We start from the raw sequence: 26,219 nt of genomic DNA on the forward strand, positions 1-26,219 counted from the left end.
ACAGCTACCTCTGTCGGTTGATAGATGGGTATAAATCTCAACAATCCTTTCTTGACAACCAATTTATAGAATCTGATCTGGTTAAAGACATGTCTTTCATACTCGAGCCACAGGAAATAGGCTTTTTTTTTACAGTCTTGTTATACCCTATCAGATTCTCCTCTTAATGAAATTGGCTTTAATTACACGCTTGTTCCATCTCTCTGTGACCCCTCTAAATGTACATGTGTGAGAAGACCCCTGGATTTTACCCCACATGAATTCATTAGGAGCCCTGATGGTTCTTAGTCTGACTGACATCTTTATTACTAAATCCAAGTGCATAAAATCACCTTGTCACAGTGTCATCATAAAAAAAAGCGAAGGTGGTTACCGTGGAGTATTTGAAACGGGACCTAGGACAATCAGTGTATTAAGTCGGTATCTTAATGGCAGTAAAATCAAATGTGCCAACAACTTCACGACTCCCTGCTGCTGGCTGACAGCATGGTGCAAGATGCTAGGGCTAAACATTCAGTTAAACAGTGATTGTGATGAAATGCCACTCCATGCTTAGCACAAAATCTGAACAGGTGTAGAGCTTGGTTTTTCTTTGCGGGCTGCAGGAGTGTCACAGTGAAACACATCCTGTGTATTTTATTTCTGAAGTATGTGGAAGTGTGAATGAAATCCTACGCCAGACTGTGCAATACGTTGTGTGCTCATTTTATTCAAATCTACTATACTACACAACAGCAGTCAATTTTAGAGAAAAGAAAAGCATGTTTTTAAAAACATTGTGAGAGAAGAGGTATTTCAGTTGAATGGCAGTATAGTTCATGGGAAAATGTTTTTATTAGGGACCATTTTCCGAGATACTATTTGATTGGCAGTGATATCTGTTTAGTGAGGACACCTGAATATAAGGGACACTTTCATTTTTAGTCTCTTACACAGGAGTTGTCATAGAGTTGAAATCTATGTACAAGAAACAAATAGCAGCAGTTAAAGTACTTGTACCAGTATAAAAGTATATGTTTTCTTTGTTTGCTAACATGGATTTAAACATTAATAGTTATGGTCCCAAATAAACCTGGTGTCATGGCAGGATTTTCATTTCTAGTCTGCCTTCTCAATTTTATTTTCCTTTTCTTTGTGTTTAATTCTTTACCTTCCTCAGTTTCCTTTCCTGAAATAAACACTTTTAAGATTCAAATTTGAGGTCAAGTGGCCATTGTTTCCCGATTGGCCAGGCCCCCTCTTCTACTCAGTGGAATTTTGGTTATACTACACAAACAGGAATATGATCAAAGCCTAGAAAAAATACACAGCATTCCAGCCTCTTATTGCTTTTGTTAGTGAAAGTGATAGTAGTAAATCTGGATGGTGGGTGGCTGCTTTTGAATCATCAGTGGTACTGATGTGCTGCAGTACAACATGTCACAAATGCTATGAAGATGCAGACCTATGGAGCAACTTCATTAGTAGCCAATATTGTTGAAAGCTTTTTTATTCCCATTTCTTCATTTGGTTGCAGAACTGAAGGACATAAAGAAAACCTTTGAACTGTTACTTCCTGCACTCAGTTTCTTCTTTGAAATAATTAGAAAATCTAGGTAGGCAGGTTAGATTTATTTGATCTGGGCTTCTCTCTACTCTGTGCAGAGATTCTGAAACCGTGACCAATGTCCTTTAATATTAAAAGGTTAACTTCAGTTTTCAACAAATTTACAAAAAGAAAAATATGCTGAGATTATTACTGTTTGAACAGCATCAAAGTGGTGAATTAATGCAGAAGGAAAAGTGAATTTTGCTTTTCCAATCATAGATCCTGATCTTTCTTAATATAAAGCACATTTTGACTTAACCTTCACTGGTTTTTGTAAAACAAAATAAGGAAAGTGAGGTTGTATTTACAGAAATGACAACACTTCTGTTGTATGTAACTGAATATGATTGCACTCTGCAAATTGGCAGATGCAATAGAGAAAGACTTGTGAACTTTATTTGTAATGGTTCGACCATTGGTATCCTTCCATCAATTGTAGGATGCTGCTTAATTGACATGCATCAGAAATTGAGTAGGTGGGACAGTTAGTGAACAGGGCGAAGAGATAAATCTGCTAAGATTCCTAACATTCTATAAACAATGGGATTTTACAACAGTTACTTAATCGAATTGAGTTGGTTTATATTTGTTCTTGCAAGGAGGTGGGATAGAAATCTTGAGCTCTGTTTAAATTAATTGTCTTTTTCGTTTGCTGGATTAAAGTTTGTGGAAAAATTTTCACACAGTAATATATTAATATGGACTATATTTGTTTGTGTCAGTTGGGCTCTTTAATCAGAAGTGAAATTAATACCATGACAGCAGTTTGGATCCAACAATAAAATATGGTTCAAACATTGTTTCTGTCTGACATGCTGCATTGGTTTGATAGCAAAAGCATACAGACTGCTGTTGTGGAGTAATTTTACAGAATATTAGAGTAAAAATTGCATTAATGAGCTTCACTATTTTCATCAGCATTTGGAATGAATAAAATTAAATTAGAAATTTAAAAATAGAATCAAGAAAGATGATTATTATCACCATAACTGCATTCATTCCCAATGAACAGAATCACACATCACAGATCTCGACCTGTTACAGATGGGAGATATTTTTTCTTGTCCATTATGCAAGATTCTCCAATCTGCACTTGACCCTTTCTAATTTATCTCTTTCAGACAATGTGTTCGGCTGCATTATAGCAAATGTCATTTGCTTTATTGTTGTATTTCAATAGCCACTTTCTTGCCAGGAGAGTAAAAGACTGCGGTATGCTATTAAGAGGATTGTGTGACATTATGTCAAATTCTGATGAGTGGTTGCAGTATTTAGCTCCTAGTTTTCCTCTTAACTCTTCTTGCTGTAATTTCTGTAGTTTGCCAAGTTTAACTCTTTGAATTCCAAAACATTCTTTGCACTCTACCAATGACTTTAATATAGTAATATTGTATTCCCTGTCCTTCATTGTAGCAACTGACAATGTATGTGGAAGTAATTTAAAAATACATGCATGATTTAAGAAAAAAGGGAGTGCATTTTTAGAACAGCGCATTGCATTTTGTTCCCCTTTCTGACCGCCTGCTCCTCATTTCATTGATGCTCTGGAATTTAGTCCCAACGTACAGAAATCTCAGATACAGCTATAAAATGCTGTTGTTGCTGGAATAAAGAAGTGTTCTCTCCTCACCACTATGCCTTAATGCAATGATGATATGTTTGCTCTGGCAGTTGACAAGCCATTGTATCATTTAGATTTCATAATGACACCTTGTCACACTGAAATGGTCATGTTTTCCCAAATCATATGTTATAGTGTTGATTCCTGACACACTGTATCAGCTAGATGTGCTTTCTTTCCCTTGTCCAAGTTGAATGCAGTTTGGTGCCATTTTCCTATTGACTGATCCATATTTTGGCACCTTGTGTAGAGAGTACAATTAGTTCAAGCAGAAAAGTGAATTACAGTGTGTTCTTCAAAGCAGAAACGTTAACATTGTAGCTGGATTCTTTCACTGGAGCACAAAAGAATTACAGTGATTACTTTCAGAACTGCTAATCTAAATTCAGAGAGGGTTGCTCCCTCAGTTTGCAGAATCTTTTCAGAGCAAGAAAAAAAATGCATTTGAATGAGATGGAGAAGGGAATTGATTCATAAGAATGTCTTCAAATAACATTCAGTTCAGATAAAATAACTTGCTAGTTGTAAGTTGCCACATGTCCAAAATCTGGTTGAGTCTCATGAAATGCAGTGCTTTTCAAAATCTATTGTAAATGTCACTATTTTGAAAGTATCTTGTGCAACTATTACTTTTAAAATTTTATTTTAAATAACAAGTGTTTTGTTGAAACTAATTACTATCCTGTATCCAAGGAGGAACAGTTAGGAAACCACATAATTCTAAAAGGGATCTTTATTGTCTTGAGTTTGTGGTTTGCAAGGATGTTTCTACTTGCTAAGCAGTACGTTTTGGTCTGTTTACGTGTTGGAAGATTGAAAATGGAGACAACCATGTCCATTTTGTCTAATTTTCACAGTAGAAATTATATTGATAAATTTGGAAATATAGTCTAAAGACAGTCAGTTCTTCTTTAAGGCAACCTCATGTTATAGAAAATCATGCTTTAGAAACAGCGTTTTAAGTGTTGGTGCTATAATCGTGTTACAACCAAAAGACATTTGAAAAGTTTGCACTTTAGAAACAACGTCCCCAATTCATCAATTATATTACAGCAAATTCACGGTGACAAAATGCGAGTTATAACAGAAGGATCTGTATTTGTAAAGTGCGGCTCTGTTTGTCAGGCATCATTTATTTAGTTACTTTTGGCATGTAAGCTGAAATATTTTCTAAAAATTTGACAATTTTTAACAGTTTTAACAACTCAGTACATTATCTCATTTAAAGTGATCATCCAGTTTGGAAAGTACAGTGCCATTTGTATGACTGCATTGACTTCATATTGTTTTGAGAAAGGATAAAGGGAGGACTTCTTTTCTTCCATTTACTTGCTTCTTTATTGATGACTTGCCACCTTGGGAAGGTATCTTGGTCCATGTCATTGGGACCTACATGACCATACACAATCACTGAAGCATAAAGAGCTCAGTGCTACCATTTTCTCTTTTTCCCTGCCCGAAATTCACTTAGCTGAGGCAATATATTCATGTCGAACCATTAACAAGCATTTAAGCTAATGCAGTACAGGTCAGAAGGAAAATAGCACATTCACTGCGTTTTTAGGCCATTGTCAAACTTGAAGCTTATCAATAAATTGTCAAAGTCACACATATTTGTTCTTATATCACTTAAAATTGATCAGTAATACAGAGTTCAAGCCTCTTGTAGAACCTGCCGTGCACTATCGATGTTAAAATCTTTAGGAGTCATCAAACTTAGAGGGAAATCCAAAATGTTTCAGATGCCAGTGGATAATGTGATATAATGTACTCCTCATCAATGGATATGCATGTAACCAATGAGGTTATTTATTTTTATGTTTTGCTTTCATTTTAATCTTATCCTAAACACGTTTATCTTTCAATATATTGTTTTGAAACATATGAAAACATATTCAACACATTTGCAGACAGAATAGTTCCAATACCTGGAGGTAGATAATGTTCTCATTGCAAGTAGATACCCTGGGGAAAACCGAGCAAATGAAGGAAATAACTTGTAATGGCACTACTTCATATTTTGCTATTAGTTACCTGATTGCACCTTAACCAATAATAAGTTGAAAATAAGGCTATAAATGCACATCTTGTTTTGAGTAGAAAATATCATGCACCTTGCAATTAGTTAATTGCATTTGGTCATTCATTTAATTCAAGGTTTCTATAGTTGTTTTTTGTATTTATCTTCAACAGATTATTGGATGTCTTCTTCAAACATTATAGTGTGTTATAGATTTCTCTTTGTTCATATAAGACGGTGTTAAAGCATCGAGCTGTTCTTTCTGTCCAGCTCTGGTGTGGTATCAGAGGGACATTCTTTACAAGACTGCAGGAGTCAAAAACCTTGCCTGCAACAAATTTTCCTTGCAGGCAGTACTTTAATGAGAGCAGTAATTAATTGATATCTCTCCCATCCCTTGACTACCACTCGGGGCAAAGAGTGGGGATTAAATTTTTCCCAAGTCAACATTAGAGAGAGCTGAATGTGCATTGACTTACAACAGCTCTGCGAATTCCTCTAATTTAGAGTACTTACTCTTCCACTTATTACATTGTAATTACTCCTCTCCAATACATTATGTTCACAGACTTCAGTTTGAAATTATTAGTGCACTCTCCCTCTCTCCCCTTGAAATTCCATGGCTCTATTAATGTGGGATTGGAACATGCGCAACTATCTATAAATTCAGTTGTCAGGTGCTGGGTTTTTTTCTGGTCTGCAGTTGAATTTAAAATTAGAGGCACTAAAATTCACATTAGCAGCAAGAGCAATGGAATTCTAAAAACTATATTTAACAAAGAAAACCTTTTCTGTCAGAAAAAAGCTATTTGGGAGGTTATGATCTTATCCTTTTGTGGGTGAAGAATTGACTTCATTCCATTTTGTGCTGTCAATGCAAAATTTGATGTCACTCTGCACCGAGCACCGAGATTTGGTTGTGTTTTTCAAATGGGGGTTAATTTGTGTCAATTGAAAAATTATTCAATCAATCTTTGGGGATTTTTGTCATTGTACTTTTTTTGTTGCAAGTTTCCCATTAGCATTTTGAGACAACTCTCATTTAAATCTCAAAGTCTTAACCATGTAATTGCTTCAACTCTATTTTGCCTAGCATAGCTATGCTTTTAAAATCTTGCCTTTTTCTTTGAAGCAACAAGGCAGAAACAGATTATATTCAGATAGCACATATTTTTAACTGTTGCATAGTGACTCGTAGAATTTGAATGAGAGAAATTATATTGTGGAGGGAAGCAGTTCATACTGATTTCTTCTCCCCACCTCCTCATTCCCCCACCCCCACCTTTAAGTTTTGTTTACCACCTGTCTCCAGCTTTGATAAACCTCTGTCATGCCCTTATGCTGATTATGTTCGTGTAGAACAACTTGTATTGACTAACGAATGAATGATGCCTGGTCCCTTGCCTATCAGAAAGCCCCTAAAGAATGTTGTTTTTAATTCAATGCTTTTCACAGGCTTCTCTGCAGAATGTCAGCCAAGGATCGACACATTGATTCGAGCTGCTCATCATACATTAAGACAGAGCCATCCAGCCCTGCTTCACTGACAGATAGTATCAATCACCACAGTCCAGGTGGCTCCTCGGACGCCAGTGGGAGCTACAGCTCCACTATGAATGGACACCAGAATGGCCTGGACTCTCCCCCACTCTACACGACGACCAGCTTGGGCAGCAACGGCAGCTCCCGTAAACGGTACGATGACTGTTCGAGCACTATAGCCGAAGACTCGCAGACCAAGTGCGAGTACATGTTGAACTCCATGCCCAAAAGATTGTGTTTGGTCTGCGGCGACATAGCATCAGGATATCATTATGGTGTTGCTTCCTGTGAGGCCTGCAAAGCATTCTTCAAGCGCACTATACAAGGTAATATTTCTTTCCGATTCTTTCCTAATGTTCTTACATTTTTGAGTAAAGATAAAAAAAAAGTTATGACGCACATTAGACAAGGACTCTATGGTGCGCTCTTAGTTTCAGCACTAATGAAACAACTTTGTTTTATTCAGGTTCTAATTAGTTAACTGATCAGTTTCCTCAGGAATGCTGGAGTTCTTTCTTCCTCCAATATTCCATTTAATAATTTCCACTGATTTTAGCCAGAAGCGGCTAATTATTTTCAATCAGATTTAAGCAGAAAAATAACAGCTTAAATGTTTAAAAAAATGCTTTATCCAGTCACTACTTCCCTGTACTTCTGAAAAAAGACACAGACTTAAAAGAAAAGATATTTACTGACTTTCTGCATTGTTCTTGTTCTTTAACTGTGATTTGTCCATACTAAAATTTAGCCAATCTTTTGCAGTTCTTAGCAAAAAAGAACAACTTTATTCTTCTTTTATTTAAATGTTTATCACTAATTTCAATATATCTTTCCTATCTGTTGACTAAAAATTGAAATTGCTACATAAATATCTTCCTTTGTGGAAAAACTTGCTCAATTGTTTTCTATCATCTAAGATGAAAATGAGCAGTTAATGGTGTGTACAGTAATTAATGACTAGTTAATGATGCATATAATAATTAATGATGGTGCTAGGAGATTGAAACTTCAAAATAATTTTTGAAAGAATACTTTTTCATATCATATTTCTCACAGGTAAGTTTTACGATTAACAATGTTACCTGCTCCATCTAACCTTTCATTTGCCTGATTTCTGTATAAGGCATTCACATAAATTATGATGAGATAGAATTATTTTAAAAATATCATTTGCAATTTACCAGAACCTTGGCTCTGAATAGTTTTTGTATTCTTTGTATCATCTGTCGGATATCAATTTGATAGCATCAGCCATATAATTCTAACTTTTTTTGACATGAAATATGATTTCTTATCTGAACATGTGGTTAAATTTAAGATAGCTGGAATTTCCTATTCTTGCACAATATTTAGTGCTTACGCGACCTTATAATACATGTGGCAGCACAATGCACAGCACAAAACTATTGCAACGAAGCTCTTACTCTCCAGTAATACCTGAATTCATTAGATTACTACATTTATAGTAGTGCATCACCATTTAATTTCTCAGAGTATCTACAGGTAATTAGGTTATAATGGAATCAGTATTTGGTCACTAATTTTGTTTTTTGCTCAGCATCTCTTACCTCTGGCCACATTAGTGTCTACTGTGCTTAGTGATATTGGTCTGTTCGATGCACCATCATTGCCCCATATGCTACATTATGCAGACCAATTGCTGTTTCCATTTATGTGGCTATGAAGGCACTTTTACAGCAAGTTACAGATTGCATCTCGCCATAAATGTTTCCGTAAATGGACCCCAGTAGATTTTCCTAATTCTTAATATCCTCAATTAAGCAAATATAGATGAGAGCGAAAGAATATTTTATACTAAAAGAAAAATACTAAAACTTCTGGACCATATGCCAGTTTCCTGCTGGTAACATTAATGGCCCTCTCTATTCAAAAAAACCTTTGTTTTTAAAGAATATTTATGTATACATTGTTAAGCTTTTTAATATTTTTATTTCCTGCTGTATAAATTGTACAGTTTTCATCTGCTGGATACCAGTTGAATTGTAACATTTTCTCCTAAGGAGTATGTTTATGTGAATAGATTTCTTTCCCAGATCTGTTGTTTTATACAAGGTTTTACATTGAGTGAGGAGTTTTCAGTGTTTAGTCTCTTAGTGTTCCACTAATCTGTTATTTAATGAGGAAGCATCGGCTCAGAGAAGGGTAGTCAATATAAATCAGTGTTTACAAAGTGTGATTAACTCTGAAATATTTCATCAGAGCTGCTGTCCCAGGTGGATGCGGTGCTAATTACAGGGAGTTGCATATGTTTCTAGGGGAATGTGATGGACCCTGAGTACTGCTAACATGTAGTATCAAGGTTACAATTACACTCACTGCCAACCTGCCTTGTCTGCACTAGCAATTTATGCACTCTGTGTGATGACCCTCCTCTCCAGAGGACAATAAACAAAATGCATTTTCATTAAGACACTAATGTATTTAACCACAGAGGACCAGAGAAGGATGGGGAGGAGGGTAGGGAAAAGAGCAAAGAGAGGGAGAAAGAGTGGGACCGATTTGAGAAATCAGCAGATATCCCAGCTCTGTGTTCTCAAAGTAGAATGCTCAATCAGAATTTTCCTTGGATTTATTTTTCTGTCTTTTTGTAACTGCAGGTAACATCGAATACAGCTGCCCAGCGACAAATGAATGTGAAATCACAAAGCGTAGACGCAAGTCTTGCCAGGCCTGTCGTTTCATGAAATGCCTAAAAGTAGGCATGCTGAAAGAAGGTAAGGTGCAATATGCCATATTCTTAATTTCCAAATGTTTTATTAAACCTTTCCTTCTGCATGCATTGGGTTTTGCATTCCAACTAAATTAAGAAAAGAAACTTAAATATTTTAGATTCTACAGTATAATGTAAGATGCAGTAATGTTTCTTTGGATTTTATTTTGTTTTATCACTTTACTTACAACTGAATAGACAACATGACACCTTTTAATGCAATTAAATGTGTTATATGCAGTCTTTGCAAATCTGCACAGGTAAGTTAAATACAACATATAAACCAGATATATATTTATAGTAATTTGACATATGTGCAGCTGGTATAAAGATCTTTCTTCATTAAAACTTATTTCATTGTATTCAATATAAATTGACTAAATGGTATTTGTTGTGGGTGATGTACCATAAATAACATTGAAAAATGTAAATAATTGTAATCAAAATAGAGATTCAGTGATTTTATTAAACTGATTGATTATTTCAGCAGCAAAAATTTTTGAAAATTGGTTTTTTGACTTTTTCTCCACATGTTTATTTACGTATAGAATCTGACTGAATAAAGAGGCTTCTAGTCAAACAGTGTTCTTCCAGTTACAAGGTAGAGAGTTCAAATCCAGTTTTATTTCAACTTGCTTCTTAATTCCTGGCAGAGTTCACCAGACGGAAGACTACCCGTGAAAATGAGACATTCAATCCTGAGCTCATGGGGGTGGAAAGACTTTGTGGTGGGAAGGAGTGGAACTGATGCAGGCTAGGTTCCCCCTGCCTGAATTTCACCTCTTGACCAATCATTCACAAAGCTGTGTTTATTACAGTCACATCGATGTCTGACTGACATATATACACACACACACACACACACTCTTGAGCAGATGACAAAAAATACAAAGAAACTGATGGAAGAACAAAACCTTTCAATAAAAAATACATTTTTGAAATGAACAGTATGTGGAAATTGGAAGGGTAATGCTTCAATGTTTTATACAGTACTGCTAATCCTGACTCCTGCAAGAGGAGCACTCACTGTACTTTGCAATTAAATGTTAATAGTAATGGCTCTTGAAAGAGAAAGAATCCCCTTTATCACCTTCTACTAGACTGCATTTTAAAACCACCACAAATCAAATCCACATGACCTACCTTTTCAAATGTGGCCATCTTTCACAGAATAAATAAATAAGAAATTGAGCTAATCCACTTCAGGTATCACATTGAACATAAGAGATGGGTCATTTTATAACATAATTCAATTTATTAATGTATCCTGAGATGTTTAATGTCAAGAATTTGCAAAACAAAAATGTTGTGATACGCTGACACAGCTAAAAGGACACTGTCATTGTAATGTCATTGTTGTATGATTTCTTTACCAAGGTTTTCTCCATTCTGCCTTGAAAAGTAAACCTTAATGCATCTAGTACTGGTCCAGCCTCAAAAGTATCAGTTTATATGTAAGGTTAATTCCAAAATAGGGTCCTGTCAATTTGCTTCATAGCCACCATAGCCTTACTGCAGTCACCAGAAAACCCATTTTATGATACAATTTAGAGTGAGTTTCTGTTACTTTTATATATGCTTCTTTTCAAAATTATCTTAGATGTTGGTAAATTATCAGGTCTTTGCAACATTCCCTTCCTCTTTTTGTTTTTTAAATCCATTTCTATCTAAAGACAAACTAATCACACAGTACAGTTGGTGCTACTCCCTTCCACATATGGTGCCAGTGTTGTACCAGCAAGTGTGGAATTATCTCAGTGACATTGTTATTCAGAACTGTAATTGTTTTTATGCAATATGTTCAATCCACAATGCAATATATCCTTTCCTTCAGATATACAATTCTTCAATCGTTTAATCAGTAACTTCTGTTTTCAGATAAATGCAATATAATAACGTCTTCGGTAGCTACTGTTTCTTCACATTTGCCTAGATATTCCTCTACCTTTACAGCGGCATCCATTATGCAGGTCTGTTTTAAATGTTTTAACATTTGCTTATGTGCAAGAGTTCAGATGACAGCTCAGTAATTGATAAGGGAAGTTAGAGACAGGCCTGACGGATGTTGTGCTGGTTTTGATATGGCATCTTTCCCCATGAGCCTTCAGACAAATAGCAGCCTTTTGTTCTACTCCCAGCCACCCATATACACATATATCAATATGGCACTCCCATTTGTTGTGATGTGGTTGAATTTGATATTGGGGTCCTTCCTTACACTTGAATTACTGCGTCAAATAGGCAATTAGAGTGTCCACAGTGGAAACCTTGAAAACTCTGTAGCCTAATGAAGCACAAATTTGGACGCAGAACATGAAGATATTTGAAGTTGGTGGTGCCCTCTGGGGAGATGATTGCCATTTGGGAGCAATCATATAGCTAGGTTCCTCCTCCTTTTTTTTTGCCTGAAGTGAACTGTTTTGATATTTAGTTTTTTTTTGACAGCAACATGGAAGAGAATCTGCTTCATTTTGTCATGTTGATGCCAGCACTGGTTTTCACAGTGGCTGCTAGTTCATTTGCCATGTTTGAATCAGTTATTTGATTAAAGAATGGTTGTGTTCTTTTAGTATTTGTCTACAATTCTTCCCTCACCCCATCTGTTGAGGAGAGTAGTTGTGGATCAGCTCGTCTGCAGGTACAGGTTTCACAAGAGGTAACTACAGCCTGGCTGCCAAAGCAAGCCCACTGAGAGCAGCTGTCGAGCCTCCCCCTTTTGCACTTTACCCTCTGTGGGCCCTACGAATCTTCCTGGCTGGAGGCATAAATCATCGTCTTGTCACTAGCTTTTGGAGTTTATATTATGCAATGCCTAAATTGATATAGAGCTGTTGGACTGAAAAGATAACCAATAACTAACTAACAAAAAAAGAAATTATTCTTGTGCATTTTAACAATATTACTTTTTTGTTTTTCAGTAAAATCTCCAGTAAGGTACAGTATTAGAATTTCTGAAGCTAATTGAGGCAATCACTATTGTGATTCAGACCATGTTACTCAATGGCTGATAATATAACTGCCTACCCACGTAGTGATTTGGTACAGGTAACATTTTGAGCAAATTGATACATTGCTAGCTTTTTAATTGGGATTTTTCTCCTATCCACCTGACAAAAACTGAGAAAGCAGGATGTTAAATCAGCTAGGTGATCTATTTGTGGTGTTCTGCACCATTCCTGATTTCTGATCAGGTAACAATGGCACTTGTCTGAAACTTATATTAATATGCAGATCAGTCTTTGATTATGTCATCGGCCCCCATTGCAATTGTAATTTTGATCTGAATGTGGAAGCAGTTATAGCTTTCCCATCTGGTGAAAACAGAGGAAAAGGATTCAGATCCTGAACAAATCTATTTTAAACTTCCATTGCAGGTTTAGAATCTGCAGGACTGGTTAAGGCCTCTCTTATCTCAGACTTCTCTCTCTTCTGACACACCTGAAACCCACTCCCAACTACTTACTTTGTTGTTAGTGACCTGTTAGTATCCAAGTTTCCAAACCTGGTTCATTTACTAGCTGCTGTTTTGCCACCCATTTAGGGTGATCAGTGATATGTGGATGCAACCTTCGACTTAAAAACACTCAGCTCTTGCACTGCCAAGGTCAGTAGGGTATGATATTCATCTTGCACTCCACCCATCCGATTCCACTATTGGCTAAAATCAGGACTCTTGTGACTGTGATCATTGAAAGGCTAGTTTTGAGTGTTGGACCATTACTCCCATCAGTTGGAGCATGATGTAACTTACATTAGTGAAGCAGAGAAGTAATGATACTTTATTTGAAAATGCAGCTAATGTAGTCGCTCATGTAACATACTTTAAAGAATGAATGCCACTCTCAGTTGAGCTTATTGTAAACTATGCATCTATATTTGATTACTTTTTCATTGTGCCATGTTTGGTAATGCAGAAGCACAATCTCCATTTCACTAAAATGACATTTAAAGCTATACTTTAGAAATTTCCATGAAGCAGAGACCCTAAAATCTCATTTTAATTTAAAAAGGCACTAGCCATGAATAGCTTCTGACTAAACCAATTTGTGTAGTAAAATACATCGAGATATTCCAATTACAAATTGATGAAGAAGTAACTGATGTAATATTTCTGGTCAACCTTTACTTCATCTTTTAGGAAGGTCTTTTCTAAAATGCTTAAGCTCGTTCACTTATGTTGGTTCATTGCCATTCACTTATTCACTATGTGTATGTCTATTTTTTGTTCTCATTAATTAAATTGGAAAGCACATTTGCCTTTATGGAACTCCAAAATCAAAATGTAAATAAGTTTTTTAATAAGATAATTTTTTAGTTCTCATTCTTTGACATTTACTTGTTAATTTGTCAGATGCTTTCTGTAATAACAAGTGGCTGGCCTTTTGCATTTTAAGTAGATAAAAACAAAAGAAAAAAAAACAACAAATGATATCACATAGTTTATCATATTGGACAAAAGGAAGAATTTTTTTAACCATTCCAAAGTTGTAAAGTAAGTCCCCGTAGATTTTCTATTGATCAGGTAAGCATTTCCTGAACATGTTGTACTGTCAGGAGCTAATGGTGATTTTTGTCAAGTGTTGCCTTCTGGGAGCTTGAATACAATTAAGGGGTAAGTGTTGGTGAATATTTTCGTACCCTTTGGAGGGTCTCTGGGGAGGAACTAGCAAGGGACACAAGTCATTTCCAGCTGCACCATATTCTCCACAAGTAGTTTCTTTCCCAAGCAAAAAAAAACAGTGCAGCTTTTGACTGGCTGCCTTCCAAAATAACTTCCTCATTTTAATTCAGAAATGGAGAATTAATCCCTTTGTGTTGTTTTCCTGCCTAAAGATATTTTTATATTTTGTGTCAAATATGAAGTAAGTTGATTATATTCTTAGACCATTTGTCTTTTGTACTTGCACAGGGTTGAAATTGATTGCTTTAAATGCCTTATTTCATTTTGCTTTAAAGTATTATTCCAAAGAAAACTATTTTGCAGAATAAGCATCCAAATTTGCAGCTATTTAGATTCATGATTTAGTAATCCTACTCTTGGTTAACAAACATAGTAACCCCATGATTTGGAGATGCCGGTGTGGAGTGGGGTGTACAAAGTTAAAAATCACACAACACCATGTTATAGACAACCACCTGATGAAAGAGCAGCGCTCCGAAAGATAAAGTAAACCTGTTGGACTATAACCTGGTGTTGCGTGATTTTAAACATAGTAACCTCAGAAATCAGAAGTCAGTATCAGTGCTGGTTTTCTAGTCACAGGTTGTTTTGGTTTAAAGTAATTGAAATCATTTGTTATAGGTGAAGGCTGAATGGAACTATCACAGACAAGAGAGAATGACTATGTATGACAGTTATCATAGTTTTAAGTGAACTTTGCAATTGCCAGAGCCACCATGCATGCACCTGATTATAAAACATATATGAGATTCTGAATGCATCTTAGTGAAAGATGAACAAAATATTCTTCAATTCACCCTGTTTACTTACATTTATATAGATTGTTGCTTCTGATTCATGAACCCATGACAAACATGGCAAAATAGCATTGTAAATAAAGCAATATTTACAATTATTCTCTGTTAATCTTAAGAGACTTTCCTGCTATAAATATTTTCATTTATTTTAAGACTGGTGGCATTGATATTGGTTAAAAGATGTAGAATTTATTTCTGCATAATATATTGTGGTTTTTCATTGATAATTTCCAAAGTGAAAGAACTTTTATTTTCAGAGGAAGGTTAGCCAATAACAGTCTAAAACATTTTAAATGATATTTTCTGATTATCCTTGGACAAGCAAAGTGAGGAATTGGATTGGATGTTTTTATCAACATATTTAAAGTTTGTGCATATGATTTTGGATATCCAAATGGTAATTGCTGATAGATTTTTCCTTCAGCATTTTTACCATTTTAACAAACCAAGCACTTTAACAATGATTAATTTGCCATGCAAAAATAAATTCAAGTGAAGCATCGGAGGGAATTCTCAAGTAGCTTTAATATTCCAAATTTACATCTTTAAACCGATTTTGTGCTTCACTTCCCAATAATTCTAATTTTTTAGCAAATTCAGTTAAACTGTAAATGTTGAATTAATGAATGAATTTGATTTTCAATGATGTAGACACTTCTTTCCTGAAATGATCAAATCTAGACATAAGGCTCAGGCAGTTATCATTTGTCTATTTTATATGAATTAATACTAACCACAACAAATACGGTAATTATACAAATGTCTTTCCTTGAAACCCATTATATGAGCTTGGAAATGTTCTGATTTATGAATACTATCCTAGAATTATATTATCTGTAACAAAAGTGTAAGCCAGAATAAATTTAATATGTTCACAATCGGGTGTTAATTTAAATATTTTGTATTTGTACTCTTTAAACACATAAGCACACTAGAGACACACACATTTTGAATACTGAAGCCACTCAGAAAGTGTTAGTGTAAGAGAAGCAATCATATCACTGCCTAAAATATTCACCTAAGCCCCACAAGCTGTTTAAATGTCTAATTTGGGCTATATTTGGGAGTTGCTAAAGTGTGGAGATAAGATTAATCATACACAAGCAAATAAAGCTATGGTTAAGACCTCTCATTCTACATTCCGAGTGTCAAAATGTTGTCACAAGACACAAATGGAATGTGGTGATCTCTGAATGGTAATCTTAACATTGGCTCTGGTTAAACACACTGTATGATAGTTTGATGTCAATATTCGTATTACTTCTGAAAAGAATGTTCTTTAAAAAGGGATAAACTGTTTTGGCTCGTATTGCACTAAAACCGGCCATCAATCTAGACATAATTTTCTTCCAAAGTAGCGCAATGTCCATGCATTTGTACACATTCAATTTTGTTTTATAACTGCAAATGCAAAGAAAGTGTTCTTTTACATTTTTCTTAGAATTGAATAGAGACTAGCGGCTCCTTCCATTATTTGTTAGTACACAACAGTTTTGCACAGTTTCAACTGTAACATGCCACGCATAGTTTCTCAGTAACCTTTTAAGAAGCTAGGATTAGTAAGTGTAACACTGAGAAATCTGAAGAGCAGACAAGTGGGTCATGAGTTAATATGATTTTGATGGCTGCAGGAAAATGCAATACTTTATTGCTTCATACAATAGCTTGTTAGCACAACATAGTCTTCCTTTCCTCTTAAAGCATTAACAACTGCAAATGCCTGCAATGCACTCTTGACATCAGCCTGGCCGTAAGTCTCACCAGGGATGAATAGTAGTTGTTGGCATAGCAAACTGTGTTTGTGACCTCTTTGCACTCTAGACAGCTGTTAAGACCCTGCCTTTAATAGGCAAGGTTAGCAGAGTGTAGGCTTCTTCTCAATGTACTGACCAGATCCCCTATTGCATAAAGAAGAGAACAAAAGACTGATGACAGCTCCTGATGTCTGAGCATTTCAAAAGCTGGCTCAAAAGTTCATCATGATAGACTGGATTAGTGCACATTACAGCATCATTTGCCAAATATGGATGTAGTATCCTACAAGCCTTTCTATGCATGTCAGGTTATCCATCATACAAACTATGCTAGCTGCACCTGGAAAGATGTTTCTTCTTGTACAGTTATTTTAGATGCCGTGATAAATTCAGTTATTAGAATTTGAAGCCACCCTGTTTTGCATCCGCATTCTACTAGTACTGCTGGTAATATCATCAAGATTACTCAAATCAAAATCCAAGTTAATAAAAGAGGGGAAATAATTTAAGAAAAGGAAAATGTTTTTCACACATTTAAGGAACATAAAATCTATTTCAAATATGGCATGATGACAGCTGTTAATGGAAATTAGGGGCCCTCCCACAAGAATTACTGGTGATTAGAAAATTCAAAAAACGGAGTAGTACAACAAACACAATAATTTATAAATGCCGATTTATTGAACCTGGTTAGACTGTTAATATCCTCAAACAGGAATTTAAAGTTGGCATTTTGCATTAGCTTATTACATTGCATTCTGATCACACTGTGTATTGGGGAATTCTGCAACTGTGCCCATATTCAAACTAAGAAGAAAAAAGATGTCACAGAGGGTCACAAATTATGTTCAGGTTTGACAGATTGTAGCCTTGCTTTACAAGAGCAGTAACATCTCATTTGTCACAGTTTGATCAGTAAGTGCGTGAATGCAAGCGGAAGGCTTTCCATCTCTGCACCAATTTAATAGTTCTGAGGCTGTCACCAGGCTAGAGCCACCTGCCCAAGAATTGCAATACTGATCTGTTTTAATTTAATCGGCCGTCAATCGGAATGAAATCATAAATCGTCTCCTTTGATTCCTCTGGCAGTATATTCTTTTCAGTGGTATTGCAGTGTTAGAAAAAGCACTTTTTTGAAGGCGTATGTAGGCAGTATTTAATACCCCTGAAAATCAAAACCTAGTGGACAGACCATTGGGATTTTCACACATTAGATTTATCTTGCACTATTGCTTCAGTCACCAGGAATTTCCTGAAAACAGTGAGATGTATGTGGGGTTACGTGAATTTCTTTTTGAGGGGTTGGGGTAGGGGTGCAGAGGAGGCAGGCTGAACAATTGTACTAAGGAAACGTGCCAATTTTGAATTGGCAAATTTGAACAACAAAATAAGCCCTGGCACTTGGATGCTGTACTGACAAACTTAGTCGCCGCACCAGATAAGATAAATGTGACCAAAAGCAGATTTTCCCCTCCCCCATGATGAAAATAGCAAATGACAGCACATGCCCTGAAGGAGGCTGCTGTCTCTTTAAGTGAGTTTACTAAATGCATTTCAGTTTTGAGAGTAAATGGAGTTAGTCTATTGTACATGTTTAATTCCCTATTAGTCCCCAGTGTTTACTGCTGTGGCCAAGCTGGGGCACCTGTAAATTGGGTTAAATACAACACATTGTCTAAACATATCACAGTTACAATCATTCACCTCGAATGGTGATAAGAAACCTCTTGTATTATTGAATCTACAATGGGGAGGCTCTGCAGGCACAGAGATAACAGCTAGTTATTTCTCCTTAAGTAGAAAGAAAAACAGTGGCTTGAGCTTGCTGTTATGACTGTGACATTAATTATAACTCACTGAATTGTTTTATGCTGCTGGAGTGGTTTTGAGATTAAGCTCGCCCTCCAAGCTCCCGTGCATATGGCTCTGATTAAAAATATTTGTCATTCAAGAAAACTTTCATTTTCAAGCAGAGATGATGTATTTATTTTTCTCTGTGTAATCTTGCAGTTTTAATTAGTGGCACGCCAAAAAAACAGATTGGAATTATTTCAGCCGAGCAATTAAAATGGAATGCTAAGTGAAAGCTATTTCAGGTCCCCTATAGGGATTTAATGTTAACAATGTGTACTTTTTCTTTGGTGAATCCTTGATAAGCAGGATGGCGAGACAGCTTTCATTATCATCAGAAGCACTTCATGGTCATTCTTTAGTGTTTGAAAGGAATATTTGTTCATTGTAAATGGTCAAATTTTTTCAGGCTTTTGAAATATAATTTACAATTTTTAATTTGATCCAATTTGATTAAATCATTAATTAGCTTGGAGTTAATTTTCTGGAAAATAAACTGCAATAAGGGTTAGCATTATTAGTTTACTATGCACGAGGTATAAGTAGCAGGAAATAAGCTGACACAAACACAGGCAGTCATGTTGTTAAACTTGGTGACAACTAAGTATAGCAATTTCTGTCATTACCTCTGCAGTCACCCATCGTAGAAAGACACCAGATGGTGTCATTGTGGTAAAGCACAGTGGAAACAGGATACATTGAGTGATATCACAACAGTTGTGTGTAATAAATAAGCTTATATTGCCAATACTTTGGTTTCAATATGAATACCAAGTTAGCTCTCCAGTGGTCTAAAATATTGTGTAGCATTTGGGAGCTATTGTTAATCCAAGAGAGTTTTCGGCTTTGTAGTCAAAAATAAGTTATCCGAAATCGGTTCAAATATGCAGTGAATCCAATAGTATACTGGTAACTGTGAATATTAGTTCATTTTACTCTTAAAAGGCATACTTTGGCAATGGATTTTTTTAATGCACCCATGCTTCCTGCTCAGGGGTGGCAGTTGCAGCCAAGTATTCTTTCCTCTTGAATCACACAGTTTAAAGTCTGGAAAAGGTTGCAGTAAACTCACTGATGATTTTACTGGTGATGCTGTTACCCACAGAAACTGTTGGCTTAACCGACTATCTCCTGAGCAGGACAGTTATGCCCTCTAGTACTGTAATCAGACTGCCACTGCCAATATCAGATCAGTAGTTGCTGTTTAGATTTTAGGTACCTAGTGTATATGGAGAACTGCCTGTCTGTAATCTCAATTATTTAGCCTGGAAGAGAATTCTGAGCATGCATTAATCGACAAACTCTCTTGTACCAATTTTGTGTGCACCCGAAGTTTTTTGTCTTTTAAGCATAATTTCTGTATTGTAGTTCCATTTGTCATACACAAGAATAGCAAATAATTACTCACAAGGGCTGACAAAGCCTAATATGGACATGAAGGAAATATTAACTGAAGTTTTTTTTTTCCTGAGATGCTTCAGAAGTAATGAAAAGAAGCATTTTGAATCCATGTTGAGTTCATAAAGAATCATATTGAAAGATTAACATTCCAAAGGCTATTTCTATGTTAATTCTAAAAGCGCTATTTAAATAGAAGAGTGACAGCAGAATAAGCTTTAGATAATCATTTTGTACAGCTTTTTATCCAATTCACTTTAGCCAGAATGGTGTCTATGTCCACAGACACTTAACATTTATACAGTTGCATTTTTCTCTCCCAATTCCTCACTAAAACAAAAAGTTAGGCAGAAGTTCCACCAGCTGCTCACATATTAAGTAGTTTAGCTTTGCAACATCTATCCATTGTTTGAATAATTGGAAACATAACATTTTCTACAGTGGGAATATTAACATTTAGCTTTAAAGGATGATTTATTGCTAGTGAATAATTTCTGTTTTATTGCTACCCATCCATACTTTAATAGGACAGTCTTGCTATAACAAAATTAGTAAGTATTGATTGGGGAAGACATATTGAGAATAATGGCAGCAACAACCTAGTGGTGTAGTGATAAGAATTCAGAGGTTGCAGGTTAGAACCCAAGGGCCACCTGACACTTGACTCCGCCAACCTCGAATGTGATGCATTTTGTCAGCTCCTATCAAGACACCTCGAAAGACAACTTCACGTTGCCTTCAATGGGAGACAATGAGCACATAATTCTAATCTGTCCTTTTGCAGCCATTTCTTCTGTTTTGAAATTAGATTAAATATGGCTTTAGTTTGATCTTGCTATGGCAAGAGGGTAAGTGACCATGGGGGAACTCTACAGTAAAGACTGAGGAACAAAAGGTCACTGGTGAGAAGAGAGACATTACTGTGTTCAAATAGAATTGTAGCATTTATTCAATTAGATTAGATTAGATTAGATTACAGTGTGGAAACAGGCCCTTCGGCCCAACAAGTCCACACCGACCCGCCAAAGCGCAAACCACCCATACCCCTTACCTAATACTACAGGCAATTTAGCATGGCCAATTCACCTGACCTGCACATCTTTGGGCTGTGGGAGGAAACCGGAGCACCCGGAGGAAACCCACGCAGACACAGGGAGAACGTGCAAACTCCACACAGTCAGTCACCTGAAGCGGGAATTGAACCCAGGTCTCTGGCGCTGTGAGGCAGCAGTGCTAACCACTGTGTTGCCGTGCCTCACTAATTCTAAGATGTTTAATAATTTAAAGAAAATAAAGTAACTTTCCCTCAATATGCTATCTCGAACTGGATAGTAGGAAAGTGGTAGTTACACAATGATGTGGCAGGTAGACAAACATGCAGTGAAAACACATTAATGTGGAATGGAAAGAAGCAATCTGAATGATCAATTAGAAAAAAACTTCAGCAAAGTGACAAAAGTGTTCAAAATATTTTTAACAGACACCATCTTATTTTTTCCATTTGGCCAACAATTAATTTATGTAAATCAAGATTATAGAGTATTAAAATTGTAAATTTTTGAGTTGTAATGTTTCTAAACAATATTTCTATTGAAGACTTGTACCTGTCTCCAAATCCTTGATTGCTTTTTTATGACTGGTCCATCTCGCAAAGTTTGGAAGGCATTGGTGTGGAGGCAGGGAAACAAGAGATAATTGGATTGGAGCACTGAGATGAGATTCACTTCCTAAAATCTGTCCTTTCTCTAGTTAATATGTACTTTGTGGCATTATTTATAGTTAAGAGCAAATTGACGTTTGTTTGGGTTGCAAAGCAGAGTTGGTCAGAACATCGGACTTTATCTGCAGTATTGGCTCAGGGGAGAACAAATGCAAGACTGAAGAAGGAAGGCATAATTCTGCAGTGATGAGGTTATGTAGGCAGTTTTCACTGTGTGAACTCAGGATTGACGATGGAAATAGTTGGATTAAAAACAAGTAAGATCACAGAAAGGATCTTTCACAGATAGAAACTTTATGCAGGAACCAGGGCAGAATTTTTTTTGAGACTAATTGTTGAAGGAGAGAGCGTGAAAATAGAAGCAATTTCCACTTGGAGGCAGTTCTGATTTTCCCACGCAATTACATTCTACTCCGTTCATTACATACGCAGGTGCAGTAAAAACACCACATTTTGCAGACAGAAAATTCTCCCCCCTTTTGCCAGAACCTTCCAGGCTGCATCATTCAGGCACAAAATATACCAGGCACCTGGAGGAGTCCAGAGCTAGCGAGCATAGATTTAGGGTGAGAAGGGAAAGATATAAAAGGGACCTAAGGGGCAACGTTTTCACACAGAGGGTGATGCATGTATGGAATGAGCTGCCAGAGGAAGTGATGGAAGCTGGTACAATTACAGAATTTAGAAGGCATCTGGATGGGTAGAGGAATAGGACGGGTTTAGAGGGATATTTTCCGGTTGCTGGCAAATGGGACTAGATTAGGTTAGGGTAAGTTGGATCAAAGGATCTGTTTCAGTGCTGTATATGCCTATGACTCTATGACTCACTGCAAGCCAGGAACATCACTCAACCTCTACTCATCATCGTAACCCACCGCTTGAGATGTCAAGATATCGGGGAAAACGCAGTGCTTGAGTTAGCAGTACCTCCTTATAGGTTCTCCTGAAGGCTACTGAAGAGAGAAGGGAAGTTCTTTTCCTTATGGATGGTGACAAAAGACTGACAAAGCAGCCTGGACAGGGGTGATGGTGGAGGTCAGAGTGCATAACTCTAGCTACAGAATGCCTCGAGCTCCTGTGAGTATAAGCTAGCATTGGAGACGCCACTGCAGAGGACCTTAACACTGGAGGTTGGATGACAGGCATCTCCTTCAGATGCCTGCTGTGCAATCAGTGTCTGACACCTCATTGCAGCTACCAGTGTTGCATTCCTGGCATCACAATGGCACTGCTTCTCACATAGCTGCCAAGATTCATCCTTAAAACATAAAGGAGGTACAACACTCAGCAGCTCACACATCACAGCGCAAAAGCCCTTCATCAGGAATGAGCCTGATGAACTTTTCCAGTACCACTTTAATCTTGAGCTCACACATCAGGTCACTGACATTTATCACAACTAGAAAAATGCACACGTTTGATGGTGGTTCTGTAACGTCTGGTGTGAGAAAAGGAAGCAGCCACAAAAGACGGCCTGTGCTATATGGCGATATCAGTGTGGCTGCCTTATTTGGACAGGCTTGTTTGCCCAGTCAGACTCTATTCTGATCACTGTCAGTCATTAACAATAACAAGCCTGACTGCCAAGTAACTGAAGAGGTTTGTAGTCACAGGAGGTTGGAGGAAGGAGTCTACCCCACCAGGTACATGGCTCCTCTATACATTTAGGTTCGTGAACCTTAATTCCTATATTTGGCTCACAGGATTGTGCCCTCTATTGTTTTAATACAAAGTCATGACATGCTAATGAATACAAAACAGGTTCCAGATTATGGCAGTCAGAAATGTCTGAAAGTCCTGAGGACTTAATAGCAAAACTTTAACCTGCCATTGGAAAACTGTATCTTTTCCTCAGGCAGAATTCCACCAAAGAGGCAGAATTAATTCGGTGTGACTCGTTCTCACCATTGGGAACCACATGTGCTCCCCTTTCGCAGACCCAGTGCTATCATGAGTTAGTCAGGCACTTAACTGGACAGCGATGGGTCTTGCACTTGGTCAAGTCCCTGGTACAATGGAAGTCCTGACCCAAGAGCTATTGGTCAATTGAAAGCAGTTGGCCCTCCAGTGCAGTTGGCCCTCCAGTAGCCGACAGTCCTGCATCCAGGACAGCAAGAAGAAACATCTGTGGAGCCTGAGGAAAGGTTAATGTTGGCAGGGTGAGGGTGGTGGGCAGCAAGTGAGTCAAAAGCAATGGCAGGGGGCTGGCTTCCGGTCGACCCTCCCATTGCAAAATCAGGCATTTCGATGGGTCTCCTGGCAAAGACAAAAGGATTCAGTAGGAAGCCTCCTTGCATGGCAAGCGACCTACTCAATGCTGGGAGATTCCCAGTAACTCCAGGCTAAGTTACTTAAGCAGACCTTAAGTGACTACATAAAGGGCCTCAGGCAGTAACAGGTGCGCCCCACTCCTTGGTTTTGCTGGCAGGTATGTGTTTATGTAGGTAGACATGTGTCCACCTTCTCTCATACCCTCTGTCTGTGAATTTGCCTGGCAAACATCAAATTGTATAAGTGCCTATGATTATTATCAATTTGCTATCTTACCTCCTTGACACAGGACAGTTAGATGAAATTAACTCTGTGGCCAAATGTGGGCAATCGTTCTAAGTATGTGTTTGCTGTTGGGAGCTAAACTACAGAAGACCAACTCCTCTGTCTGTGCTTATTTTGTTCATTTACGTGAAATTTGGCCTGTAAAATGACAGTGAATAAATGACGAAATTCAGATGTCTTTTCAGAAAGGCAAAACACAACCAGTGAAATTTTATTTAATTCAGGGTTTTTATGGTCATTTCTCCAGTAAAATGAAAGCTAAAGTGGTCCCTGTGGCTAAAATCTAAAACAGCCTTGTTGTTTATTGGGGTGAGAAGAGGTGATCAACTGCCTATATATATATTAATCGATTATAAATTTAATTGACTAATGATCATCCATTTGATTAAAGGTTTGGCTGTCATGTTTGTTTATGCCATTGATATTCATTGTGCTTCACAATTAATCAGTGGTATAAATTGAAATAATTGCACTCTTCATTAGTATTAATTGAATCTTTTCATGCGTGTTGGAAAGTACTAACCCTTACCCTGCTGAACAGAAATAAATCTGTCACACATGTTCACATGTATTATTCAAAATTAAAGAAAAACTTAGTCTTCTCCCATCCAGAAGAAAATTCAGCTCTTTATGCAATTTATAGTAGAGGATAAAATCAACCATTTCTATGCTGAGAGCTTAGACATTTTACCTACGTTGAGTGAAAAGGGAAAACAATTTGGTTGACTAATGGCACCATTGTCAGATTAAATGATGAGGTTGATCCCATCTGGAATAGGTATAGACTTGCCAGAGAGAGACTGAGGCACTGGCCTGAAGCTAGCCACAGAAGGTTGGAATCATTTTCATATTCAGGCCTTTTCAGCCGTAAGTTGGGGGAAACGCCAAGCATTCACTAAGTCAACAGCTCCTTGTCAAATCAGGCTGTGTCATAAGCTAGCCACACTGGATATTGGTGGTAAAAGAGGAGGACATGCGCAGGCCCGTTCAGTATTTTGCAAACCACGCAATCGGTTGTACAAAAGGGTGTAACTAGTACTGAGTATCCACAGGCATAGCTTGTATACAACGAAGGCCAAGTTGTCACATGAAATGCAATAGATTATCTCATTGAGTTGCACAAACAACACTTGCAGTCCTGAACTGCTGTGGAGGAGCCCTGCAGCCCTCAGTAGAGTGGGTGTTCAGACTCGTAGTCATCTGCTGCAAGCTGCACCACCTCACGATAAGCGAGTAACCTTTGGATAGAGTGAGTGTTTGTGTAGGAGGAGCGGGAGGAAGATGAGAAGGAAGATTTAAAACAAAGAAACCTCAACAATCTTTCTCAGTGAAGGAAAAACCCTCCAAAATATGGAATCTGATTTATAGAGATTATTCGATAGAGATTTTTCACAGGACGTAGAACAGTACAGCACAGGAACAGGCTATTTGACCCATCATGTCTGCACCAACCATGATACCTTCTAAACTCATTGTATCTGCCTGCACATGTCCCATATCCTTCCATTCCCTGTGTATTCACGTGTCTGTCTAAATGCCTCTTAAATGTTACTATCATCTCTGTTTCTACCGCCTCTCCTGATAGCATGTTCCAGGTACTACCACACTCTGTGTAAAAAATGTGTGCTTTGCACATCTTCTTTAAACCTTTGTCTCTCACCTTGAATGTATGCTGCCTAGTATTTCCACCTTGGGAAATAGACTCCAACTGTCCACTTCTTTCATGCCCCTCATAATTTTACATGCTTCCATCAGGTCACCCCCTCAGCCTCTGAAGCTGTAAGGAAAATAATGCATTTACATTCACTCCAAAGCCTCCATATCCTTCCCATAGTGTGGCGATCAGAACTGTGCACAGTACTCCCAATGTGACCGAACTGAGGTTTTTTACAACTGCAACATGATTTGCCACCTTTTATACTCAGTGCCCTGACTGATGAAGGCAAGCATGTCATACACC

At 37.2% G+C, this 26,219-nt stretch overlaps 1 protein-coding gene across 11 annotated transcripts in view; it reads left to right on the plus strand.

The window, feature by feature from the left end:
• Window positions 1-26,219, plus strand: part of esrrga (estrogen-related receptor gamma a) — a 238,567-nt gene that overhangs the window by 158,231 nt on the left and 54,117 nt on the right. For all 11 annotated transcript variants that reach the window (XM_043695802.2, XM_087991325.1, XM_087991324.1 and 8 more), the window contains 2 exons: window positions 6,685-7,097; window positions 9,390-9,506. In XM_043695802.2, the coding sequence (XP_043551737.1) occupies window positions 6,685-7,097; window positions 9,390-9,506 (530 nt within the window). The remainder of the gene's footprint in view (window positions 1-6,684; window positions 7,098-9,389; window positions 9,507-26,219) is intronic.

This window comes from Chiloscyllium plagiosum, unplaced genomic scaffold (genome assembly GCF_037043375.1).
Source record: "Chiloscyllium plagiosum isolate Xiang-an unplaced genomic scaffold, Cpla_swu_hap1 HiC_scaffold_10, whole genome shotgun sequence".
Classification (NCBI taxonomy): Eukaryota; Metazoa; Chordata; class Chondrichthyes; order Orectolobiformes; family Hemiscylliidae; genus Chiloscyllium; species Chiloscyllium plagiosum.